Consider the following 25,313-nt stretch of genomic DNA (forward strand, 5'->3'; position numbering starts at 1 on the left):
ATTACAGTATGAGCAATGCAATTTACTGTTCATTACATACAGAAATATATTTTTTTAAAGTTAATGCAATGTTGCTTACCTATTACCTAAACTTTGTGTATCCAAAGTGCAGCCTGCAGGGTCATTATCGGCTCACAGGTGATTTATATTACAACAAAAATGGGGTGAAAAAAGGGTAGCATTGAAAAATGCAGGGAGAAAAAGTTGTGGTATTAATAATAGCTGTGACATTTTTAAAAAAGTTAACTCATTTGATTAATCACAAATAAAAATAGCAATAACCAAGTACAGTATAAATGCAGATTAATCACATAATTTATTTAGAGTTTGTATATTCCTGTATCTTAATGTTGAATTTCAGGTAACGTTGAACGTTACCTGAAAGGCAAAACTGGTTGTTATACAGTCAGTGACTAGTTCAATGCTTATTTCAGTGCAAAGATGAGTGAGTAGACTGACTAGTGTGCTCGCAGATAATAGACTTTAATAGACCTAAATTTAAGTAAAACATTTAGAGAATGTGTTGATATGACAGTCTGACAATACAATAGCATTTGCGTCCAAATATGAGGGTCTTTTTGAAGACAATAGAAATTGTGCAAGCAAATAATAACCTTAATTTATCCATCCACACATCCATTTTCTACTGCTTATTCCCTTTGGGGTCGCGGGGGGCGCTGGTGCCTATCTTAGCTACAATCAGGCGGAAGGCGGGGTACACCCTAGACAACTCGCCACCTCATCACAGGGCCAACACAGATAGACAGACAGCATTCACACTCACATTCACACAGTAGGGCCAATTTAGTGTTGCCAATCAACCTATCTCCAGGTGCAAGTCTTTGGAAGTGGGAGGAAGCCGGGGTACCCGGAGGGAACCCACGCTTTCACGAGGAGGACATGCAAAATCTACACAGAAAGATCCCGAGCCCCGGATTGAACCCAGGACTACTCAGGACCTTCGTATTGTGAGGCAGACGTACTAACCCCTCTGCCACCGTGAAGCCCAACCTTAATTTAATCATGATTAATCTGAATTCAAACATGTGATTAATCTGATTCAAAAACTTAATCGTTTGAGAGCACTAATATATTGTAAACAACATCTTGCCAAATTAGATTGGTTTTAATTTTTTCTACATCATTTTAAATATTAAAACGGTCTCGGCATCCTTTGGTGTTTAAGTATGCGGCGCTTGGTGGAAATCATTTGGACATCTCTGCATTACCTAAACGGTACATAGAAGCAACCATAATGCTCAGTGTGTTGTTATGCTACACACAGCTAAACAAGTCCAGCAATACCTAGAAAGCACCGCTAAGTAACAGTATTACTCTAAAGACACCTTCCCATTCCTGCTCCATTTTATTTCCAATACTTATTTTACTTTATTTTAGTTCCATTAAACAGTGATTACAAGTTGTATCTATGGCACATAGGAATGAAATGTTACTTATTACATGGACTGGACACTTGATAAAGATTGTATGAGCCTGTAACAAATTATTCCGTTTTACATGATTTCCTATTTGAACCACTAGGAATTCAACCAACATCTGACTTTTGGGGTTCCATATTGTAACACGACATTTTAGGTACTGCTGGACCGTTAAAATATTGGCATCAGTATGACTGTAGCTACAGCAAAGAGAGCTCATGCATGAAGTAGAGACATTTCAAAGAAGAGACGTTTTACTGAGTAAAAGTCCTTCATGCCTGTGATGATGACTTCCAGCAGCCCACTGAGGATTTCTCTTTATTTAGCCCTGCAAGTCCAAACAAGCCTGCACACGAGGCTTATCTTCAATGGCACACGTTGGCCATCTTAGGCTGTAAATGTCGTGATAAGCCAATTGCGTTAACGTGTAAGTTGAGTCATAGCAAACTGTTATGAAGTGTCTGAACAGCAATCTGAGCACGCTCAGCTATCATCCTATAATGTACAGAACCCAAAACCTGTGAAGTTGGCTCGTTGTGTACATCGTAAATAAAAACAGAATACAATTGTTTGCAAATCCTTGTAATGTAATTGAATACTTTAATTTCAAACTACAAAACTTTGTTATTTTTTGCAAATAATAGCTCATTTGGAATCTGAAGAATGAAACATGTTTCAAAAAAGCTAGCACAATTGGCAAAATAGACTGAGAAAGTTGAGGAATGCTCATCAAACACTTATTTGGAACAGTCCACAGGTGAACAGGCTAATTGGGAACATGTGGGTGCCATGCTTGGGTATGAAAGCAGCTTCCATGAAATGCTCAGGCATTCACAAACAAGGATGGGGTGAGTGTCACCACTCCGTGAACAAACGCATGAGCAAATTGTTGAACAGTTTAAGAACAGCATTTCTCAACAAGCTATTGCAAGGAATTTAGGGATTTCAACATCTACGGTCCGTAATATCATCAAAAGGTTCAGAGAATATGGAAAAATCACTGCACATAAGCGATTATATTATGTACCTTTGTTTCCTCAGGCAGTACGGCATCAAAAAGCAACATCAGTGTGTAAAGGATATCACCACACGGGCTCAGGAACACTTCAGAAAACCACTGTCAGTAACCACAGTTTGTTGCTGTAAGTGCAAATTAAAACTCTACCGTGCACAGCGAAAGCCATTTATCAACAACACCCAGAAACGCAGCCGGTTTTGCTGGGCCCGAGCTCATCTAAGATGGACTGATACACATTTCAAATTGTTTTTGGAAACTGTGTCCGGAACTGTCCTACGGAACAAAAAGGAAAAGAACCATCCGGATTGTTAAAGGCGCAAATTTCAAAAGCCAGCATTTGTGATGGTATGGGGGTGCATTAGTGCCCAAGGCACCATTAATGCTGAAAGTTTTTGGAGCAACATATGTTGCCATCCAAGCAACGTTATCATGGACGCCACTGCTTATTTCAGCAAGACAATGCCAAGCCACGTGTTAAAACAGTGTGGCTTCATGGTAAAAAAGTGTGGGTACTAGACTGACCTGCCTGTAGTCAAGACCTGTCTCCCATTGAAAATGGGTGGCGCAATATGAAGCCTAAAATACCACAATAGAGATCCTGGACTGTTCAACAACTCAAGCAAAAATGGGAAATAATTCTTCAATTTAAAAAAAATGGTCTCCTCAGTTCCCAAACATTTACTGAGTGTTGTTAAAAAACAACGGTCATGTAACAGAGTGGTAAAAATCCCCCTGTGCCACCTTTTTTTGCAATCTGCTGCTGCGATTCAATTCTAAGTTAATGATTATTTGCAAAAAAAGAAAAAAAGTTTCTCAGTTCGAACATTAAATATATCGTCTTTGCAGTCTATTAAATTGAATATAAGTTAAAAAGGATTTGCAAATCATTGTATTCTGTTTTTCTTTACTAATTACACAATGTGCCAACTTCACTGGTTTTGGGTTTTGTATTTTCAGCCAATGTACTTACTGTTTGTGTGTTGTTTTGCCCGTCTAAAGGTTAGCCTAAGTGTTGCTGTAAATGGATTGCATTATATCTGGTAAAGAAATGTGATTATTGGCAAGACTTGGGTGTTTGCAAATGATTAGGAGATAGAGGTGGTGTTATTTCTGCCTGTTCGGATGACAATATAGGATTAGCAAAAACAAAATCTCCTAAAAAAAATTAAGTAATTACATGAGATGGGATTTATGGCTCTTTGAAGGGAGCGGACCCTTGAGAAGCCATTCATTCAAAGAGTTGTTCAAAAGACTTGCTCGTTATTATAGTTCTTTTTTGTTTTTGTTTAAACATGTTTTTGTTTTTTTAAACCAAGGAATCAATCACTAGAAACACAATAATTTAAATTTGAATGGAAATTTGAATTCCCATTCAAGTTCAAAAATTTGAAAAATTGCTTTTTTGGTGGGAATTAATTAAAAAAATTGTGGTTATAATTATAGTTTTTGTCTTGTTTTCATTGTAAACATTCTTTAAAGTGTTTCCACATCTTCATGCTTTAACAGGGACATCATTATTTAGAGTTTTACCTCACCTTAAAAAAACCTTTTAACAATGCAGAAAAATACACAAATAAGTAAGAATATAATTTGTGTGTAAATATATATATATATATATATATATATATATATATATATATATATATATATATATATATATTACTACCGTTCAAAAGTTTGGGGTCACATTGAAATGTCTTTATTTTTGAAGGAAAAGCACTGTACTTTTCAATGAAGATAACTTTAAACTAGTCTTAACTTTAAAGAAATACACTCTATACATTGCTAATGTGGTAAATGACTATTTTAGCTGCAAATGTCTGGTTTTTGGTGCAATATTTACATAGGTGTATAGAGGCCCATTTCCAGCAACTATCACTCCAGTGTTCTAATGGTACAATGTGTTTGCTCATTGGCTCAGAAGGCTAATTGAAGATTAGAAAACCCTTGTGCAATCATGTTCACACATCTGAAAACAGTTTAGCTCGTTACAGAAGCTACAAAACTGACCTTCCTTTGAGCAGATTGAGTTTCTGGAGTATCACGTTTGTGGGGTCAATTAAACGCTCAAAATGGTCAGAAAAAGAGAACTTTCATCTGAAATTCGACAGTCTATTCTTGTTCTTAGAAATGAAGGCTATTCCATGCGAGGATTTGCTAAGAAATTGAAGATTTCCTACAACGGGGTGTACTACTCCCTTCAGAGGACAGCACAAACAGGCTCTAACCAGAGTAGAAAAAGAAGTGGGAGGCCGCGTTGCACAACTGAGCAAGAAGATAAGTACATGAGAGTCTCTAGTTTGAGAAACAGACACCTCACAGGTCCCCAACTGGCATCTTCATTAAATAGTACCCTCAAAACACCAGTGTCAAAATCTACAGTGAAGAGGCGGCTGCGGGATTCTGGGCTTCAGGGCAGAGTGGCAAAGAAAAGCCATATCTGAGACTGGCCAATAAAAGAAAAAGATTAAGATGGGCAAAAGAACACAGGCATTGGACAGAGGAAGACTGGAAAACAGTGTTGTGGACGGATGAATCCAAGTTTGAGGTGTTTGGATCACAAAAAAGAACGTTTGTGAGATGCAAAACAACTGAAAAGATGCTGGAAGAATGCCTGACGCCACTTGTTAAGCATGGTGGAGGTAATGTGATGGTCTGGGGTTGCTTTGGTGCTGGTAAGGTGGGAGATTTGTACAGGGTAAAAGGGATTCTGAATAAGGAAAGCTATCACTTCATTTTGCAATGCCATGCCATACCCAGTGGACAGCGCTTGATTGGAGCCAATTTCATCCTGCAACAGGACAATGACCCAAAACACACCTCCAAATTGTGCAAGAACTATTTAGAGAAGAAGCAGGCAACTGGTATTCTATGGGTAATGGAGTGGCCAGCGCAGTCACCAGATCTGAACCCCATTGAGCTGTTGTGGGAGCATCTTGACCGTATGGTACACAAGAAGTGCCCATCCAACCAATCCAACTTGTGGGAGCTGCTTCTAGAAGCGTGGGGTGCAATTTCTCCAGATTACCTCAACAAATTAACAGCTAGAATGCCAAAGGTCTGCAATGCTGTAATTGCTGCAAATGGAGGATTCTTTGACAAATGCAAAGTTTGATGTAAAAAAAAATCTTATTTCAAATACAAAATCATTATTTCTAACCTTTTCAATGTCTTGACTCTATGTTCTATTCATTTCACAACGTATGGTGGTGAATAAGTGGAAAAGACAAAATTGTTTGGGTGACCCCAAACTTTTGAACGGTAGTATGTGTGTGTATGTATATATATATATCTATATATATATATATCTATATATATATATAGATAGATATATATATATATAGTATATAGTATATATAAGATCATAAGCACCTTATCTTATCTCATCTCAATGCATGGAGTTATACTGTATTAATAGTACGGTATATTTAATGGCTATAGCAGTTGTATTCTACTGTGTCATTAAGCATTGAGTCAAATCTGTGTGTCCTTTCAGATTAATTTCATCATGAAAATAGGTTAATTGGGAAAACTATATTGGCCTTAGTGTGTGAATGTGAGTGTGAATGCTGTCTGTGTATCGGTGTTGGCCCTGCGATAAAAGTTAGCGACTTGTCCAGGGTGTACCCAGTCTTTTGCCGGAGTGCAGCTGGGATAGGCTCCAGCACCCCCACGACCTCGAAAAGGACACGTGGCAGAAAATGTATGGAGTAATGGATTCACTGTCAATCTACCATGAGATCAATCAACCTGACAATCATATTTCTATTTCAATAAGTACACATACAATTGATTCTTCTATTGACTGAAGCCGCCGACAAGAAGCCTAAAATGCATGGAGTTGTAATCCTTACACTCTGTATTACATACATTGCATGCTGCAAACTGAATTTAGGAATTATTGACTGAGTCTAATCTCAAAATTAATGAGTAGTGTTAGTTGAGTGCTTCACATAGCTGCCTTTTAGCTGATTTGGGATTGGTCTTTGAATTACTTGAAATCAACTAGTCCAGTGCAATCATTTTGCTCTTTGACTTTAAGCGAGCTGTGATAGGCTCTGGCATCCCTGCAACTGTCAACTGGATAAGAAAAGAAAGATTATCAGCAAGCATGTTATACGGCGAGCAAGTCTGAAAGCATATTGTACATGACTCAATGGAGATTAAATGTGTCTCCTTTTTATAGATGTGTGGCTTTTTAACATTTGGATGTCATGCTCCCTGCAGAGACCTTCACTGCACGACTTGCATGGTCAACTCATGCTCAATGACTCCTTAACAACCCCAGCAACTTACTATAAAGGTAAATTGTGTTCTTGTAAATGTACACGCAAGGAAGGATGGCCTTGTTTGAAATGTTCATATTCCAACACTCCTGTGTTGACTCTGATTGTCCAACACATCCCATGATACAACATTGTGATCAATTTCAATCACCTCCTCCTCCAAACTAGTAAGGACTGCCTGTAAGAATTTTTGCTTGCTTCAATTCCCATGACAATTTGTGATCACCTCCATTTCCAAGGAAAGCATATAGTACAGAAATCCTCTCTCTCCATTTCTCCCTCCTCTGTTCCTTTCAGGACTAACCCCCTCCTTACTGTAAATAGTCTCTCCCGACTGCAATCACCATTTCTCATCCAAGCTTTAGCAGCAGAGGGTCTCCTCTTGCTTGGCAACAGTGTGACAATATTATGAGCGCACCTGCAGCCAATGTGGTTGATGCCAGGCAAACGCTGTTTCCATTCCAAAACTACCCAGCCTGCTCTGTGTAAAGAACCATTGCAACTTTGGGGACAAGTAGACGAAAAAGTAGAAAGGAAAGTATGGCATCTTTTGCAGATATGATGATATCATAGAACCTGTTTCAATACAAAAGCTGTAGAGTTGTGTTTGCACTGACCTGACTCTTTGACCTGTGACGCCAGATGGTCCTCTTCAAGCGTCAGGTAGCTCAGCAGGTGATCCAGTATTTTCTCCGGGGTTCCTGACACCACCGTGTACCTGTCAGATACAACAGAGTCAGTGGACGAGTCCTCGTCCATGGAGGACAGCGAGCGGTTGCTGCTCCATTCCTCCTCGCCCTCTGTGCCCTCATCATCTATGTAGCGGAAGTAGGGCACATCGAACGTGGGCAGAGTCGGCGGCTCTGTCCGGCCGGTACTGTCGCTGCTGCTGCTGCTTCCCTCGGACTCTTCCTCGTCTTCATCCTCGTCCTCTTCCTGCTCCACTAAGGCTGCGTGCAGCAACAGCCTCTGATCCCGCAGCATCCTTGCCCCGCACGCCGGCAACGTTACCGCGCTTACTGTTGCATGCCCTGCTCACCCATCCATCCAGAGTCCTGTGTTCAGCTCCCCACCCTCCGTAGTCTACTAAAGCTCCCGAATTAATGTCTCCGGAAGAGTGAGCTCACTGAGTTGTGATGGATGCATGTCTGAATGTGATCCATAGAGAATGATAAGAGGTGGAGTGATGTCAGGGAGAAAAGCGGTATAGTGAGGAAGGGGAAGGCAGGGATTTGGGGAGTGGCTTTACCTCCTCTTCTTTGCCTCCTCCTCCGCCTCTCTCCCTCCTCCCTTCACTGGCGACTGTGACGACATCCTCTGAAGGACCAACACACAGCGACCCCTCTCCAGCACACGGACCGCCTCGTCATTCTGGGCAGGCTGGACAGGAGAGATAGATGGAGGGAGAGAGGGATGGATCGTATTATCACCAAGGAGATACCCCTCCTCCCTCCTGCTCTGTATATTCTTCCACTAACACAAATTACCACTGATTTCCATCACAATGCCCTGTCAAAACCTGCACTGTAAATGAAGCCCGATTTCCACAGATCATTATTCAGCCTATATCAGTAGGAGGCCATTCAAGGATTAACATAAGTGGCTCATGCATATTTTAATTACTGATTCCTATGTTGGGTATATTAAATTAAAGCTGGTACTTTCAGGTTTAATGGTGCAGTCTGCCACTGTCTTTATACATGTCATTTCTGATTCATATTCATATGTGTCATACCAGGTGCTCCAATCACTGCGTCTGAGAGCCTCAGTAAGACTGGAAAGGTCATCTCTGTTCCATCTTTAAATCTTTACGAGTGACAGGCAAGTCAAGACCCTCTTTGACACCCTTTCACCAAGCAGTGTGTGCGAGAAGCGCGCAGTAACTCAAAAATCTTGTTTAAATATCAACTGAGTTACATCAGTAGTGATCAATACAAAAGCGATCAATGATGCCCCACAGCATGTCTGGAAAAGCACCAAGGAATAAGTTTGTGTATATGCTCAAGATTGTCCACCTTATAGGGCTGCTTTCACAATAACATGTGATCCAGACAGTGAGTTTGCTTACCTAAATCAAAGTACAGTAATCCTTTGTTGATCGCTGTTGATTTGTTTAATTTCTGCAAAGTAAGAATTATTAATTTAACATCAAATACATTAATAGCTAAAGCATGAAAAACAGTTCATGACTTTCTAAAACAGGTTTAACATTATTAGAGACCTTAAGACATGAAGTAACACCCTAAGGCTGTGTAACAGACACGTTCGCCAATCCGAATTGTTGATGATCCGCGCGTTTTTTCGTCTCTTTCATCAAAGAGGGAGAAAAGGTCTCCCTCTGTGCATCGTACAATTAACTGAACGCAGTGAACCCTCTTTTCAGTCATCCACAATCTTTGTCTCAGCGGGCAGAGAGCAAGACCGCCAGCTTTACACACACAGGAAGCACAGAGAACCCTAGGACTTGCCAGTGAGTAGTTCTGCAAATTAACAAAAATTGGGAGGAAAAAAAATATGATTTCAAAGCCAAATTATCTGTTGTGGGAATATTTCAGTTTCAAATCAGATGGCAATATGAGCCCATCAACATGGACAAACGAGTAAGAATGTTGTGATGGCAACAAAGAAAAAGACTATGTCCGACCTCGTTTTACAACTAAGAAAAAAATGCAGTTTAAGATGTTCAGTAATTATTTAACTTAAATCTCTGCTTACAGAAATTAGAGTTTATTTCATTTTATTTGTTTTGTAGATTTATTTAGGATAATTGTTATTTACCATTCAGTTACAGTACAACTGTAAACAATTCTACAATAAAAACAAAAAACAGTTTTATACTTTTAAATGGTTACTTGCATTATTATTGTATATTATGATTACATTACATTATAAACACTGTATAGTTTTTATTGATTATTTCTTCAGTTTAAAGTACCAGTAGAATGAAAAAACAAGTTGCCTCTATATTGAAGCTATTATCATACACATCTGATTTATGAAATCAAAAGGCTTACAAAATTTGCGCGTAAATAGATATGGTTAAAAATAGTATCAATCTTTACTGAGTGAGAGATGCATACATTATAATCTAGAATTAATGTTTACCAAGTTTGAGACGACGCAGATGCACCTGCCGGCTCACTGTACCAACAATAGCAGCGTAAGCTAGCATTAGCTTAATTCTATCAATGCACCGCTAAAATAGTCTGTGTTGCCGCTGATAATAACAATATTACTGATATTTGGTTAATATTCAGGTCATGACATGTAAATGGAATATTGTTGGCGGTTTTTGGATGTTTTTTTTTTAGAAGAATTTAGTGACGCAATAGAGCGGTGGTTCTCAAATGGGGGTATGCGTACCCCTGGGGGTACTTAAAGGTATGCCAAGGGGTACTTGAGATTTTTCAAAAATATTCTAAAAATAGCAACAATTCAAAATTCCTTTATAAATATATTTATTGAATAATACTTCAACAAAATATGAATGTAAGTTCATAAACTGTGAAAAGAAATGCAATATTGCAATATTCAGTGTTGACAGCTAGATTTTTTGTGGACATGTTCCATAAATACTGATGTTAAAGATTTCTTTTTTTTTGAAGAAATGTTTAGAATTAAGTTCATGAATCCAGATGGATCTCTATTACAATCCCCAAAGAGGGCACTTTAAGTTGATGATTACTTCTATGTGTAGAAATCTTTATTTATAATTGAATCACTGGTTATTTTTATATCTTTTTTTCCAATTAGTTCAAGAAAGACCACTGCAAATGAGCAATATTTTGCACTGTTTTATAATTTAATAAATCAGAAACTGATGACATAGTGCTGTATTTTACTTCCTCTCTTTTTTTCAACCAAAAATGCTTTGCTCTGATTAGGGGGTACTTGAATTAGAAAAAATGTTCACAGGGGGTACATCACTGAAAAAAGTTTGAGAACCACTGCAATACAGGATCCTCAATCTGTTGACTAAATTGTTAGCTATTTATTTACGAATATGTGTTCCTGTTTCACAAAGGGTTTGTGAATGATAGACAGTACATCTCCTTCCATATTTCTATCTGACCATTACAGCAGATTATTCAAAATGGCCTACTGAAATTTTGGCATTTTGTGATGTTTAAACGTTATTTCACATTCTCTGCAGATTGTAAATACAATTGGACATAGTTATTATTAATGGATCAATCAATCAATCAATGTTTACTTATATAGCCCTAAATCACTAGTGTCTCAAAGGGCTGCACAAACCACTACGACATCCTCGGTAGGCCCACATAAGGGCAAGGAAAACTCACACCCAGTGGGACATCGGTGACAATAATGACCCAGTGGGACGTCGGTGACAATGATGACTATGAGAACATGATACTGTGATACTGATGATACTGATGACTATGAGAACATGATACTGTGAAAGATCAATCCATAATGGATCCAACACAGTCGCGAGAGTCCAGTCCAAAGCGGATCCAACACAGCAGCGAGAGTCCCGTTCACAGCGGAGCGAGTAGGAAACCATCCCAAGCGGAGGCTGATCAGCAGCGCAGAGATGTCCCCAGCTGATACACAGGCGAGCAGTACATGGCCACCGGATCGGACCGGACTCCCTCCACAAAGGAGAGTGGGACATAGAAGAAAAAGAAGAGAAACGGCAGATCAACTGGTCTAAAAAGGGAGTCTATTTAAAGGCTAGAGTATACAAATGAGTTTTAAGGTGAGACTTAAATGCTTCTACTGAGGTGGCATCCCGAACGGATATAGTGAAACATAATTAAGCATATAAAGTCACTTGTTTTTCCACTCCACTGGTACTTTAAGAGGAAAAAGCTCTGAATCTGTCTGCATTAAGCCATCTTTTAAAATAAATTACTGCATATTGTTCTAATGTATTGCACATTAAGACGAGAACATGTTGACTGACAGTCTAAAAGTAACAATTCTTCCTTCACTTGTTATTTTCCCAGTTTTATGTATTTTTATGTACAAATATAAAAAAAATTGCAAATCAAATCGCATCTCAATTTTGGAAAGAAAAATCGCAATATTGTTTGTTCTCAAAGTCATGCACCCCTATAACACCCTATAGTGCACTGGTTTACTCCAACAACAAGAAAACCAGGGCGAAAATGTTCATCAAAAACCGAATCATACGAAAAGTGTTGCCTATCGTTCACAATCCTTATGAGACAAGAAGACAATAGTTTTTTGTTTGTTTTTTTTGCTTTTTAACATATATAACTGGCTTGTTCTTGGTGGCTAGAAATGCAGCTCATGGGAACAATGAATTCAAGCTCTGTCTGAATCACTTTAAAAATGCATTAAAAAACTATCAACAATACTTAATTTTCATTTCGTAAACAGTGTAATAACCAAGCTGTAGCGGCATTATTATTGTAAGAGCGAAAACTGAGGAACTATTTTTGTAGCAAACTAACACATCAGAGCGCTACGATATTAGCCGTAGAAGCTAACTACTACAAGCTATAAGGTAGCTTCTACGTCAGCACAAAACGCGTTTGAGATTGAAATGCATAACATGATGCGATAAGACAACAATCTGTACTGACTTAAAAACATTATCAGTCATATTACAGTAAATGTAAAGTATTAGCCCACATTTCATGTTTCTGTATGATAAAAACATGACGTGCTGCGTGTATCATGATCAATTTAAAGTGTGACTCACTAGATGGACAGTTGTCTGTTTGTTTCAGCTTGGCTTCAGGTTCCACATTTTGCAGCTTCGATTCACTCTTAACTCACTTTCTCAACTTCTGTCTGCTTCGATGTCTCACTCTTTCTTTGTACTTGCTTCTAAAAGCAGTAGTTCATTCCTCCATAAAAGATAAGGTTGTGAGACCTTATTTGTCCAACAATAGTCCTTTTCATTGTTTCTTACCGAATTTGCCATGATAAGAACAAACTTGCGTATTTGTAAGAGGAAGGAGTTGTTTCCAAAAGTCAGACGTGCGCTGCTATGAAAACGGAAATAAATCCATCCATCTTCTTCCGCTTATCCGAGGTCGGGTTGCGGGGGCAGCACCCTAAGCAGGGAAGCCCAGACTTTCCTCTCCCCAGCCACCTCGTCCAGCTCTTCCCGGGGGATCCCGAGGCGTTCCCAGGCCAGCCGGGAGACATAGTCTTCCCAACGTGTCCTGGGTCTTCTCCGTGGTCTCCTACTGGTTGGACATGCCCTAAACACCTCCCTATGTAGGCGTTTGGGTGGCATCCTGACTAGATGCCCAAACCACCTCATCTGGCTCCTCTCGATGTGAAGGAGCAGCGGCTTCACTTTAAGCACCTCCCGGTTGGCAGAGCTTCTCACCCTATCTCTAAGGGAGAACCCCGCCACCCGGCGGAGGAAACTCATTTCGGCCGCTTGTACCCGTGATCTTGTCCTTTCGGTCATGACCCAAAGCTCATGACCATAGGTGAGGATGGGAACGTAGATCGACCGGTAAATTGAGAGCTTTGCCTTCCGGCTCAGCTCATTCTTCACCACAACAGATCGATACAGCGTCCGCATTACTAAAGACGCCACACCGATCCGCCTGTCGATCTCACGATCCACTCTTCCCTCACTCGTGAACAAGACTCCTAGGTACTTGAACTCCTCCACTTGAGGCAGGGTCTCCTCCCCAACCCGAAGATGGCATTACACCTTTTTCCTGGCGAGAACTATGGACTCGGACTCGGAGGTGCTGATTTTCATCCCGGTCGCTTCACACTCGGCTGCGAACCGATCCAGTGTGAGCTGAAAATCCTTTGTCCATAAAAGTTATGAACAGAATCGGTGACAAAGGACAGGCTTGGCGGAGTCCAACCTTCACTGGAAACGTGTCCGACTTACTGCCGGCAATGCGTACAAAGCTCTGACACTGATCGTACAGGGAGCGGACCGCCACAATCAGACAGTCCGGTACCCCATACTCTCTGAGCACTCCCCACAGGACTTCCCGAGGGACACGGTAGAATGCCTTCTCCAAGTCCACAAAACACATGTAGACTGGTTGGGCAAACTCCCATGCACCCTCAAGTACCCTGCCGAGAGTATAGAGCTGGTCCAACACCCCAGTCTGCCAATCCAGAGGTACCGCCCCCGATGTCCACGCGATGCTGCAGAGTCTTGTCAACCAAGACAGCCCCACAGCATTCAGAGCCTTAAGGAACTCCGGGGGGTTCTTATCCACCCCTCGGGGCCTTGCCACAGAGGAGGTTTTTACCTCAGCAACCTCAGCCCCAGAAATAGGAGAGCCCAGAATCCCTTCGAAGCCGTCCGGAAGTAATTTTCCATGGCTTCCCCGAATTCCTCCTATATCCGAGTTTTTGCCTCCGCGACCGCTGAAGCTGCACACCGCTTGGCTTGTCGGTACCTGTCCACTGCCTCTGGAGTTCTATGAGCCAAAAGAACCCGATAAGACTCCTTCTTCAGCTTGACGGCATCCCTCACCGCTGGTGTCCACCAACGAGTTCTAGGATTACTGCCACGACAGGCACCAACTACCTTGCGGCCACAGTTCCAATCGGCCGCCTCGACAATAGAGGTGCGGAACGTGGTCCACTTGGACTCAATTTCCAGCACCTCCCTCGTGACTTGTTCAAAGTTCTTCCGGAGGTGGGAATTGAAACTCTCTCTGACAGGAGACCCTGCCAGACGTTCCAAAACATGAGGCCGCAAATCCGATGACACAACTACAAAGTCGATCATGGAACTGGGGCCTAGGGTGTCCTGGTGCCAAGTGCACATATGGACACCCTTATGTTTGAACATGGTGTTTGTTATGGACAATCTGTGACGAGCACAAAAGTCCAATAACAAAACACCACTCGGGTTCAGATCCGGGCGGCCATTCTTCCCAATCACGCCTCTCCAAGTTTCACTGTCGTTGCCAACATGAGCATTGAAGTCCCCCAGTAGGACAAGGGAATCACCCCGGGGAGCACTTTCCAGTACTCCCTCGAGTGTATCCAAAAAGGGTGGGTACTCTGAATTGCTGTTTGGTGCGTAAGCACAAACAACAGTCAGGACCCGTCCCCCCACCCGAAGGCGGGGGGAGGCTACCCTCTCGTCTACTGGGTTGAACTCCAACGTACAGGCTTTGAGCCGGGGGGAAACAAGAATTGCTACCCCAGCTCGTCGCCTCTCACTGTGTGCAACGCCAGAGTGGAAGAGAGTCCAGTCCTTCTCGAGAGAACTGGTTCCAGAGCCCATGCTGTGCGTTGAGGTGAGTCCGAATATATCCAGTCGGAACTTCTCTACCTCTCGCATTAGCTCAGGCTCCTTTCCCCCCAGTGAGGTGACGTTCCACGGCCCGAGGATCGGACCGCCAAGTGCACTGCCTTCGGCTGCCGCCCAACTCACAACGCACCCGACCTCTATGGCCCCTGCTATGGGTGGTGAGCCCATTGGAGGGGTGACCCACGTTGCCTCTTTGGGCTGTGCCCGGCCGGGCCCCATGGGAACAGGCCTGGCCACAAGGCGCTCGCCATCGTGCCCCAACTGCGGGCCCAGCTCCAGAGGGGGGCCCCGGTGACCCGCATCCGGGCGAGGGAAAACTGAGTCTCTGTTGTTGTATATCCATTGAAGTCTTTGAGCTTCTCTTTGTCTGATCCCTCACCTAGGACTTGTTTGTCTTTGGAGACCCTACCAGGGGGCATAGAAGCCCCCGGACAATAAAGCTCCTAGGATCATTGGGACACGCAAACTTCTCTACCACGGTAAGGTGGCAGGTCAGGGAGAGGAAATAAATGCGCCAAATAATTAAATCCGGCAATGATTGAAATTACCAAAATGGTAAATATTGTAAATATTACATATTGTTATGAACGTGTCTGTTACTACATTATATAAATATGCTTGCAGTGTGTATATAAAACATTGATGGAAGGTTTTGAAGTTGTTTTAGAGGGCTTTGAAGGCTACAGCAGTGAGTCCCATTAGCCACATCTTCCGAGTGTTTTTTTAATCATCTTTAAAATCCCCCACCTCCCGAAAAAAATACATGTGTTCTTGTCTCTCATAATGGTTGTGAACAATAGGCAAAATTCCAAAAATTCCAAAGTGCAGTTCCCCTTTAAGCCCTACTATCTCTAACTGGCCTTTTCAGCAACAAAGCACTGAAATTCTTATATTTGACTATACAGGCATTATTCTGACACAATTACATACAGTCAATTAGGTTATGGGATTGTCCTTAATTGTCATTAATGAAAATACCAAAATATTAAACTATTGTTTACCCAAACCCCCACAATCTCTTCTAAGGGCAATAGTTGTCAAACTAAAACTCCCACAAATTTTATAAGTCTAGTTGGATATATATCATTGTATATGTACCTTTTTCTAGAAAGTTTCATTATTGGTGGTAACCACTTGACAATGCCGTATTCGGATCACAGATATCGGCCTTAACGAGGACCTGACTGTACAATGCACGCACATGCATTCTACATCGGTTCACCCTTTCAGAGCTCCTCTTCTGAGCCATCAGTCAGTGCAACACTCAGATCTGTGTGCAATTAGATGTGCAGACGGCATGGATGAGGTTGCGCCTATTTCCCCCCTAATTGCCTTTTCTACAGAATCATCAAGCATAACTTCCAGCCACCTTATCAGTGTTGTATAGTGTGCACATAAATATACAATATTGTGCAAAAATCTTGTTCTGATGACATTTAATAGTGATAGTGATAGTGAAAACCGTCTATAGTACACAGGAACAGATGTCGCAGGCAGGTCTTTGCAATGTGGTTTATTTAGTTGTATTTCTTAAATGCATTTTTTTATCCACTTGAGAATGATTCTGAAGGTATTTCACTGCAACCTTGACTATAAGTATGTATGTGATGACTAAAAGTGTAGTGTAAGAGACAGTCAAAAAAGGTTTTCTGTCTCCTATCAAAACAAGGACACAAGTTAATTTCTTTTAACTGAGTTTGTCAGTGTAGCTTCTGGTCAATATGCAAACAAACCTTTCCTCACAATGAATTATTGATCCAGTGGGATTACACATACTGAGCCATGTGGTTATTGCAACAACAATCAGGTCTCTGGAGCAGAATTCCTCGTAATTGGACGGAACTCACTTGCCCTTAGATGACCTCGACTTTACTGCTAAAGTCCTCACAAAATGGACTCTTGTCTGTAGAAGAGTACTGTACACACTACTGGAGAGTTATGTGGGAATGAATGCTTTATTGGCTTTCTTTGGGTGCCAAATGCATTCCACTGGCTGGAGGGATCTGTCTGCATGGCTGTGTGATGCTGCAGCAGCACTGGCATGCATGGTATGGAACACCCTAAGGGACCTAGGAGTTGTCAGTTCTGACATAACACACATTGGGTCAAAATCCTGCTGGGGTTACGTGGGGAAAAAGGTAGCAAAAGATTCAAACACCGTCTTGGTTTTCAAAGAACCATTTGATGTCGACTTAGTTATCCCCCGAAAGTACCTCTGTTCTCATCGGCTTAGCTCTCATCATATCACCAGAATGTGCATGTTATGTAAAGCATGAACATTTGGTCAAACATTTGCACAGGAATTTGCAGTGAAGAGAATGTTATATTAAGAAGTCGCCACATCCAACTAAATGACATATCAAATATAAATCATGCAATGGGAAAAAAACATCCAAAGTAAATACGATTGAAATTGGTTGCATAACGATCAGTGCATTCGACTGAAACAGTCATGCAGTCACCATCTGGGTACTCTAAGCTCTTTGATGCCCAGATTTAGATATGTACGGTATATAAGTAATGTATGCATGTAGCATCATTGGATTACTGTGAACTATTGCATTAACTGGATACTCATCTGCATAATCTCTATATTTCTATCTATGTCAAGTATTTAATAAGGTGTGCACATTACTGTACTTGCACATGTAATTGGTAAAGTTCATTTTCCACAATGTCATACAGATTAGCGATGGCATTTCGTAAGCAAAATGTCGCTATATTAAATAACAGAGATAAAGAGATTTAGTATCTGAAGAAAAGGTCGGGGACCTGACACACACAACTCCACCCTGAAAGGCTACATAATGTCTGGACACGGTGTTCTGGCCCCCTTGCGTCAATGCTTCCTGCCATTGTTGAACAGTTTAGTACATGGAGCCAGGCGGCAGGAAGCTAAGTTAAACGTGAGCTCAATGTGAGCTCAGCCAATCAGAGGCCATCATTTAAAAAGTGATGATTACTTTTGATATTGTGATGTGGTCATACTTCAGCCAATCTATTTACTATTTATTCAAAACTCTTTTGAAATCCATTTAATTGGCATGAACAGTAGATAAAACTCACTCACGCTACAGTACACACATCAATAGGGACTGGAGGTCGGATGTAATGGCTGACCTCCAAATTTTAACTACACAGTAGACAATCTGGGGGCCCTATACACATGCATTGGGGGGTTGGGGTTCTGGAGCACGGCGCACCCCTCATTGCCTCCTCAGCCGGTGCGGGCTGCGGAGACTGCGATCTGGTGGCCTGCCATTCCCCGGGATAGACCTCGCTGAGGGTGCGAGGCTTTTATTGGGACAGAGGACCCTATTGAATTTCTAGCGTTTTATTCTTTCTTTATTATTATTCCGCAGCTTTGAGCTGTAATTTGACCCCCTTAACATGCTTCAAAACTCACCAAATTTGACACACACACCAGGACTGGCGAACATTGCAATTTAATCAAAAAACCTAAACCCAAAACTAAAAATTGCGCTCTAGCGCCCCCTAGGAATATAACACAGACAAAACTGCTCCTAGGAAGAAAACACAGACAAAACTGTAACTTCCAGTAGAGACATGAAACAAAAACCTCCATGTAGGTCTCCCTTAGACTTACATTTCATATATTAACAACTCCCAGCAAAAATCAACAGGAAGTTTGCAATTCCCCCTTCAAAACAAAAGTTTAGTAAAAACCGGTCACCTTTTTTCTAATATTATCTCCTCTGAGTGCGCTTGTCGTGTCGGCTTCAAACTACCACAGGAGAGATATTGAAACCTTCTGATTAAAAGTTGATGAAAGAGTTTTTATTACTGCTACGGTTTTGATTTTATCAGCCTTCAAGGAACCGCTACGCTGAAAACCATTTCAAATATGGCCGCCATGCGCAGACACAGTGAGGGAGACGGGTTTTTTTCCCGTTTCTTTCCGTACCGTCTGCTGCTGGTGCGCACGCACCAACATTCGTGAGGGAGGGGCTGTGATCGTCTATACCAAGATGGCTACCAAGTGCCGTAGCTAAGCCGGTATGTTTTAAAGTTGTCGTTTGCCTGCATATCGTAAAAACAACCGTCCAACATTTTACAATTAATTGTAAACTTATAGGTGCCGACCATCAGAGCCAAGTTGCGACGAGAGAGTGTGTCAATGTTAAGATATTACACCGAGTTGGTAAGTCTATATGTTGGCTAATAGTAGCTACTAGCCGTACCCATGTATTTTCAATGGGCGGTTAGCATCAGGTTTTAAGCCCGCTTCCTCCTATGTTTCTGCTTCGATTAAATTTCTTTGATGTCGAGTCTTTATTTTGGGTACTTACATATTGTGCCTGACTGTTGTGGCGTTTTAAGGCCATCTGCACTTTTTATGCGCCGAGTTGGTAGGTCTATCTGTTTGCTAATATTAGCTACCAGCTGTACCCATGTATTTTCATTCTAACTTATATCTGTCAGTAGACACATTATGGAAGATAAAAACTACAACATTTATAATACTAAGTGTCCATCCATCCATTTTCTACCGCTTATTCCCTTTCGGGGTTGCGGGGGGCGCTGGCGCCTATCTCAGCTACAATCGGGCGGTTCTAACTTAATTATATCTGTCAGTAGACACGTTATGGAAGGTAAAAACTACAACATTTATGATACAAAGTAGTGTATAGTTCTAACTTATATTTGTCAGTAGACATGTTATGGAAGATAAAAACTACAACATTTGTAATAAAAAGTAGTGTATAGTTCTAACTTATATCTGTCAGTAGTCATGTTATGGAAGGTAAAAACTACTATATAATACAAAGTAGTGTGTTGTTCTAACTTTTTTCTGGAAAACACAGACTTCCCTCTCCTCAGCCACTTCCATTTTAGTTTTATGTGGCGTCATGCGAGTTTCACTTCCTGTTGAGCGGGGTCCGTGCCATGTGGTCCGGCCTTGCGCCGTGGTGTCTGTGTTGGTGACTTGATGCAGTGGCAGCGCGGCCCTCTAGTCTGGTGTGGGTGCTGTGTCTCGGTCGTTTGGGCGGTGGTGTGTTTGTGTGGGTTTGGGTTGGGGGGGCGGAATCTTTTGGTGGGGGAGGTGTTTATGTCTCTTATTTACTTGTTGGCGTTCAATAGTGCTATTTATATTGGTGTTTGTATTGCTACATTTGTAGTGTAAAAATGCTCATTGTCATTTATGTGTTAATATTTATTTCACTAACTGCTCCTTTGCTATCATTTTTAATATTATATTTGTGCATGTCCTATTTACTGATGCTGTATTGTTGTTGTGGTTGTTATTATTGTTATTGTTGTTTTTGTTGTTGTTGTCTCTTTGAAAATTAAGGAAGGAAAATAATTAAAAAAAAGGAACAACAATCTTTAACAAAAATTCGAGTCTCTTTTTATCAATCTGCACACTCTGGAAACTAGTAGCAGAGCAGGATAATTAATTTATTGACAGTGCTTTGTGAAGCCGATGTGTTTACTTTGCACTTTCTGATGAAACATCCACCATTCAATGTTCGGCCCCTGAGCCCTTGGGCTCTTAAAATCTGCGGCCCCTTTCATAATGTAGTTGAATAGCCCTGTTATAAGTGCTAACACAGACAAACTTTTTTTTAGCGATGCGTTGATAACAGAGAGATAATTTGCTTGTGCTGCAACATTGAACCAGCTGATGTACTGCTGCATCGCGTCTCAGCTCGTCAAAGTTATTGTAGATTATAAATCATGCCTCTCATCTGGATAATAGGAGGATTTAGACCTTAATCTACAAGTTCTTCATCTGTGACGTTCAATTTATAGAGACGGAGACGAAGACGCGACAATTTAAAACGGTGTCTGCAGGCAGCAAGTTTTCCTTTTATCCCTTTGTGTGAATTTTTATTAATTCTTCATCCAAACAGAAAAACATGAACATCCTATCAGTCATCAGCACAGTGAGACTAGACATTGTTTAGCAAGCGATGGTTTCATTATTTCCGTAGTTTGTATTTGTTTTTTTAGCACTTAGCAATACTGCTACATGATGCTTAGTGTTTCACTAAAGCTAGATATGTTTAGCACACAGATTCTAAAACTTGTAGCTCATTCTCCCTATGTTCAGGCTCAAAAATATAAGTTTCTGGATAATCATTTTTCCAAAGTAATCGTTGTTGGTGCACACAAATTCTATATAATTAGGGTTGTTGTTGTTGGGGAACGGAACAGTGGTTCCAACCTCTACGTCATGGATCGCATGACTGGCTTGCTCATTATCTCTTAAATTGGCTCACAAATCTCCATGAGATTGATACTATATAGATCATATCTATTTTCTCACAAACATTGTAAGACTTTTGGTGTTATAAATCATATATATATGTGTATATATATATAGATATATAGATATATATGATATATATATCTATATATATATATATATATATGTATATGTGTATATATATATATATATATATATATATATATATATATATATATATATATATATATATATATATATATATATGTATGTAATAGCCCAAATATAAAGGCAACTTGTTTTTCCATTCTACTGGTACTTTGATGTCCAAAGAAGTACATCCACCTCACTGTGACATCACAATGTAGACAGACTACAGACATCACAGACAAAGGCATCCAAAACAGTGTGCAAGCTCACACCAAAATGCATGGACCCTGTGTTTAGACACTTTGGCATTGTTTAACAAGAGTATCCAAATTGTAACAACATTTATAAGTCATACCACAAAGCATACCACATCATGTGTCAAACATGATGGAGGCAGAGTTATGGTGACTATTGGAATATGCTGAATGGAGTTTAATGACGTTTTCTGACAGAAGTAACAAGATGAATCAACTTAAAACTTTTGAAGGCACATATGTTGAATATTCTTTGATGGCTAAGTCAGAGGCCAAGGCATGTGCACAGATAGACCCCCATCATGGTGCTTAACCACCTGACCTTTTGCCCTGTGTAAATATAGTGCCTTTTCTAATGGATCCCATTTTTTAATTTATGTACAAGGATAACAAAATTATCATATCTGGCATCAGTTCCCCCAGAATATGTTTTGATATCTGTTGGGGCAAATGTTTGAGTTCCTGTCAAAATTCCTCCCCAAACTGCTCGACTGCATTCACCATCCCCGACGGCCCCCAAACCACTCTCTCCTTCTCAAATAACCCTGAGCCTACTGCACAACACATACCCTCTAATACTCGGCATCAGGCAGACAGGTAATAACAATGTTTTTGAAATCCATTGATGTTGTTTGGTGAAAGATTAACCACAACATTTGTGCCGCTGAAAATATTGTGAAATAACTGGTATGATGTGTCCGAAACAAAATAAAAAAACTACTCAAAGCCTCGTCCAACTGTTTACTGACTTTAATGTTTAATGAAGAAAGGGAGGGATTTTGTATTTCAATATATGGCAACATTTCCTGGTAAAATGGGAAAATGTTTTTTTTTTGCTTTGCTTTACCAGTCAGCATCATAACTATTGAGCGGTGCATTCTGATTGGAGAGTGAACAGGCAGGCAAGTAATAAACAGTTTATCTGTTCTATAAATTAGACAAGTTTGTTAGTTTTTTTTAATTACATTTCTAATTATTGAGATGAAAGGTGACCTATATGCCTGATGAGATGTATCTGTTGTACATTATTGGTGTGATGCTGCTTATGTTTCAACTCTGTCATGAAACAGTGAAAACATGTTTGTGTTAATATAAGTTTGTATTCATTGCAATATAAGTTGAAAGTATCCTGCAGCGATGTGTATCACAATAATTACAGTTGTATAATTAATTTTCCTGATAGGTGCCCTTTTTTCTGGCTTAAGCACCTTAACCCCAAAAATGTCTATGAACGTGCCTGCAGAAGCCTGATATCAAGCCAATATAGCATGCATTTCCTGTAGCAAAGACAAAAGTAAGGGCCTGGCAAAGCAGCAAGTGAAGGCTTGGCAAAGCATCTCCAGGGAGGAAAGTCAATATTTGGTAATGTCTACGGTTTTTAGGCCTTGGGCTGTCAAATAACTCAAACATTATCCATCCAAATATCAAATATCATAGTGACGTTTCCAATGATGTAAAGCCAATTGTATTTATTTAGCAAAAATTCACAGTAAAGACTATCTCCTGGAACTTCACATATGGAGCAGGCCTAGAACCACACCCCTCATACGTACCATGTGACATATGTTAATTGTCTAAACAAACTTCTTGTGAAAATATGTCCAAATGCATCCGAACTTGACTGGGTGTTGTAATTTTTCATTTGTGAATGTCTTTGCAATGTCTCTAATTATTTGCCTAATTGGCCCTGCGATGAGGTGGCGTCTTGTCCAGGGTGTACACCACCTTCCGCCCGAATGCAGTTGAGATAGGCTCCAGCACCCCCGCGATCCCAAAAGGGACAAGCGGTAGAAAATGGAAAAGTTGTGATAACATAATAATATCACCATAGTATTTATTGTTAATCTGCTACCATCATCCCTTGATGATAATGCAGCTATCATATCTCATTTGTTTGCTTCACACTCTTAACATCATTTAACAGCATTTTAGACAAGCGCATCATCACTCATGCTGCAACATTACACATTCCATCTAAGCCTAGATTTAAAATGGACTTAATGAGTAATGCTATAATGACATCATTAGACTAATAGGAATATATTCTCATTTCACACACATTTCTGTTGTTTACAAAGCTCGCCAAAGTAGCTGAATTGTCTGTGTTGCTCACCTCAGTTGTCCTCTCCGGGGCCTTGCTGTGATTCTGCAAGAAGCGGCAGCCGTCCTTAGCCAGTCTCTGGACCATCCCTAGCTTGGACAAATCCTCCTTATCGTGCAGGATGCACATGCTGCCTTGCGGCAGTGTAGGGGACACAGAGAACACGTACCTCAGACCACAGTCCCACGACATCACTGCCTTCCCAACCAAGACAGAAAAGAGCAAAACCGATGACTTGGAGCTGCTTTGCAAGGAGGTGAGCTGCTTTAAAATGAGCTTTAGGTGCAGGTTTTTTACTGTCAGTGGCGCCTAAGTCAATCTAAGTTTGTCTTTGTAGGGGAGAATCCCATGGAAGCCAGGTTAGGTATGAGAGCGAATGACAAAACTCCCTCTCGCTCAACCCTTTCCTTTCACTACATCCAGTAGGGAGGGGAGGGAGTTGGGAAACAGGGCAGGTTCAGGAAACATCTGGCTAGCCAAATGGACCCAAAAAGGAAGTTTGAAAATCTCTTGAATGCGGGAGGGCGTCTCGATTCAGGAGTGGGCAGGGCACATTGTACTGGAAGGTCACCCTTGAAAACTTTGTTCAGTTGGGCAAACAATACACTAAGCAAATGTCACACATGATTTAAAATGTGTGCATGTCACAGATTAGCTACAGTAGGATTATATTAGCCCTAAAGTCATTATTCCATAAAGCAGGCAGACGCTTTCTCGATTAATGCATGCTTTTTGGTGATGAATTCATGTTTTTTGTGTTTTTATATTAAAAAAAATGTGTGGTACAGTATATAATCCAGTGATTCTCATTCATTCTCTGTAAAAAAAAAAAAAAAACTGTAGGGTACAGATATTTCTCCAGCCCCTGAATGTAATTTTTTTTTAAACTTGATAATATCTGTGATGAGGTGGCGACTTGTCCAGGGTGTATCCTGTGTTCCGTCCGAATGCAGCTTGGATAGGCTACACCACCCCCACGACCCCGAGAGGGACAGACGGTAGAAAATGTATGGATGGAACTTGATAATATTTAGATATTCATCTGTACAATGCACTGTGAGTTACATTCTTTATATAATCACCCTATTATCAAAGTAATAAAATGAGCTAAGTTTATCTATGCAATAACCTAAACCAATTTCCATGTTAAGTTTATTAAGTTAATTCATAACATTTGAACAAGACTTTTTTCAGTCTGGGATTCGCAATACACAGAAAAAAGAACAATCAATTCACTGGGTTGTGCATTTTTATAAAGCTAACACTATATCATTGAAATGTTTAAAACTGTACACATTTAGTCCCTTTTTGGGTTTCTCAGTTCATTGCTTTGCAAAAAGAGCTATGATCATTTTGTTTTGTGCAAAGTGGCAACAAGAGATAGGATTTAAAAAGTAGTAGAATGGCGTAAACACACCTGTCGTTCCTAATTTCCTACTCTAGTTACAGTTAAGCCAAGGGCTGCTTATGCTTTGTCATACTTTCAGTCTTTTTTTCATCTAGTTAACATCACTTTTTCCCTTGACTCTAACGACGACTTATTTTCCTTTTAATTGCCGTCGCAAACGTCTCTATATTACCGCTGTCGTTAGCTACAGTATTTACA

General features: G+C 40.6%; 1 protein-coding gene across 4 annotated transcripts in view; it reads right to left on the minus strand.

Annotated features, from left to right (window-relative positions):
* The window catches only part of LOC133562077 (rap guanine nucleotide exchange factor 5-like), a 45,073-nt gene extending 20,941 nt beyond the window's left edge, over positions 1-24,132 (minus strand). The window contains exons 1-4 of one of the 4 annotated variants that reach the window (XM_061915918.1): positions 23,720-23,843; positions 8,812-8,863; positions 7,993-8,123; positions 7,361-7,461 (exon numbers count right to left, since the gene is read on the minus strand). In XM_061915918.1, coding sequence (XP_061771902.1) covers positions 7,361-7,461; positions 7,993-8,057 — 166 coding nt within the window. In that variant the 5' untranslated portion in view covers positions 8,058-8,123; positions 8,812-8,863; positions 23,720-23,843. Of the gene's footprint in view, positions 1-7,360; positions 7,965-7,992; positions 8,124-8,811; positions 8,864-23,719 lie in introns of those variants that run through there. The other 3 variants (XM_061915915.1, XM_061915916.1, XM_061915917.1) reach the window with 3 other exon arrangements.
* Between the last annotated feature and the right edge of the window lie 1,181 nt (positions 24,133-25,313).

This window comes from Nerophis ophidion, linkage group LG11, assembly GCF_033978795.1.
Source record: "Nerophis ophidion isolate RoL-2023_Sa linkage group LG11, RoL_Noph_v1.0, whole genome shotgun sequence".
Lineage (NCBI taxonomy): Eukaryota > Metazoa > Chordata > Actinopteri > Syngnathiformes > Syngnathidae > Nerophis > Nerophis ophidion.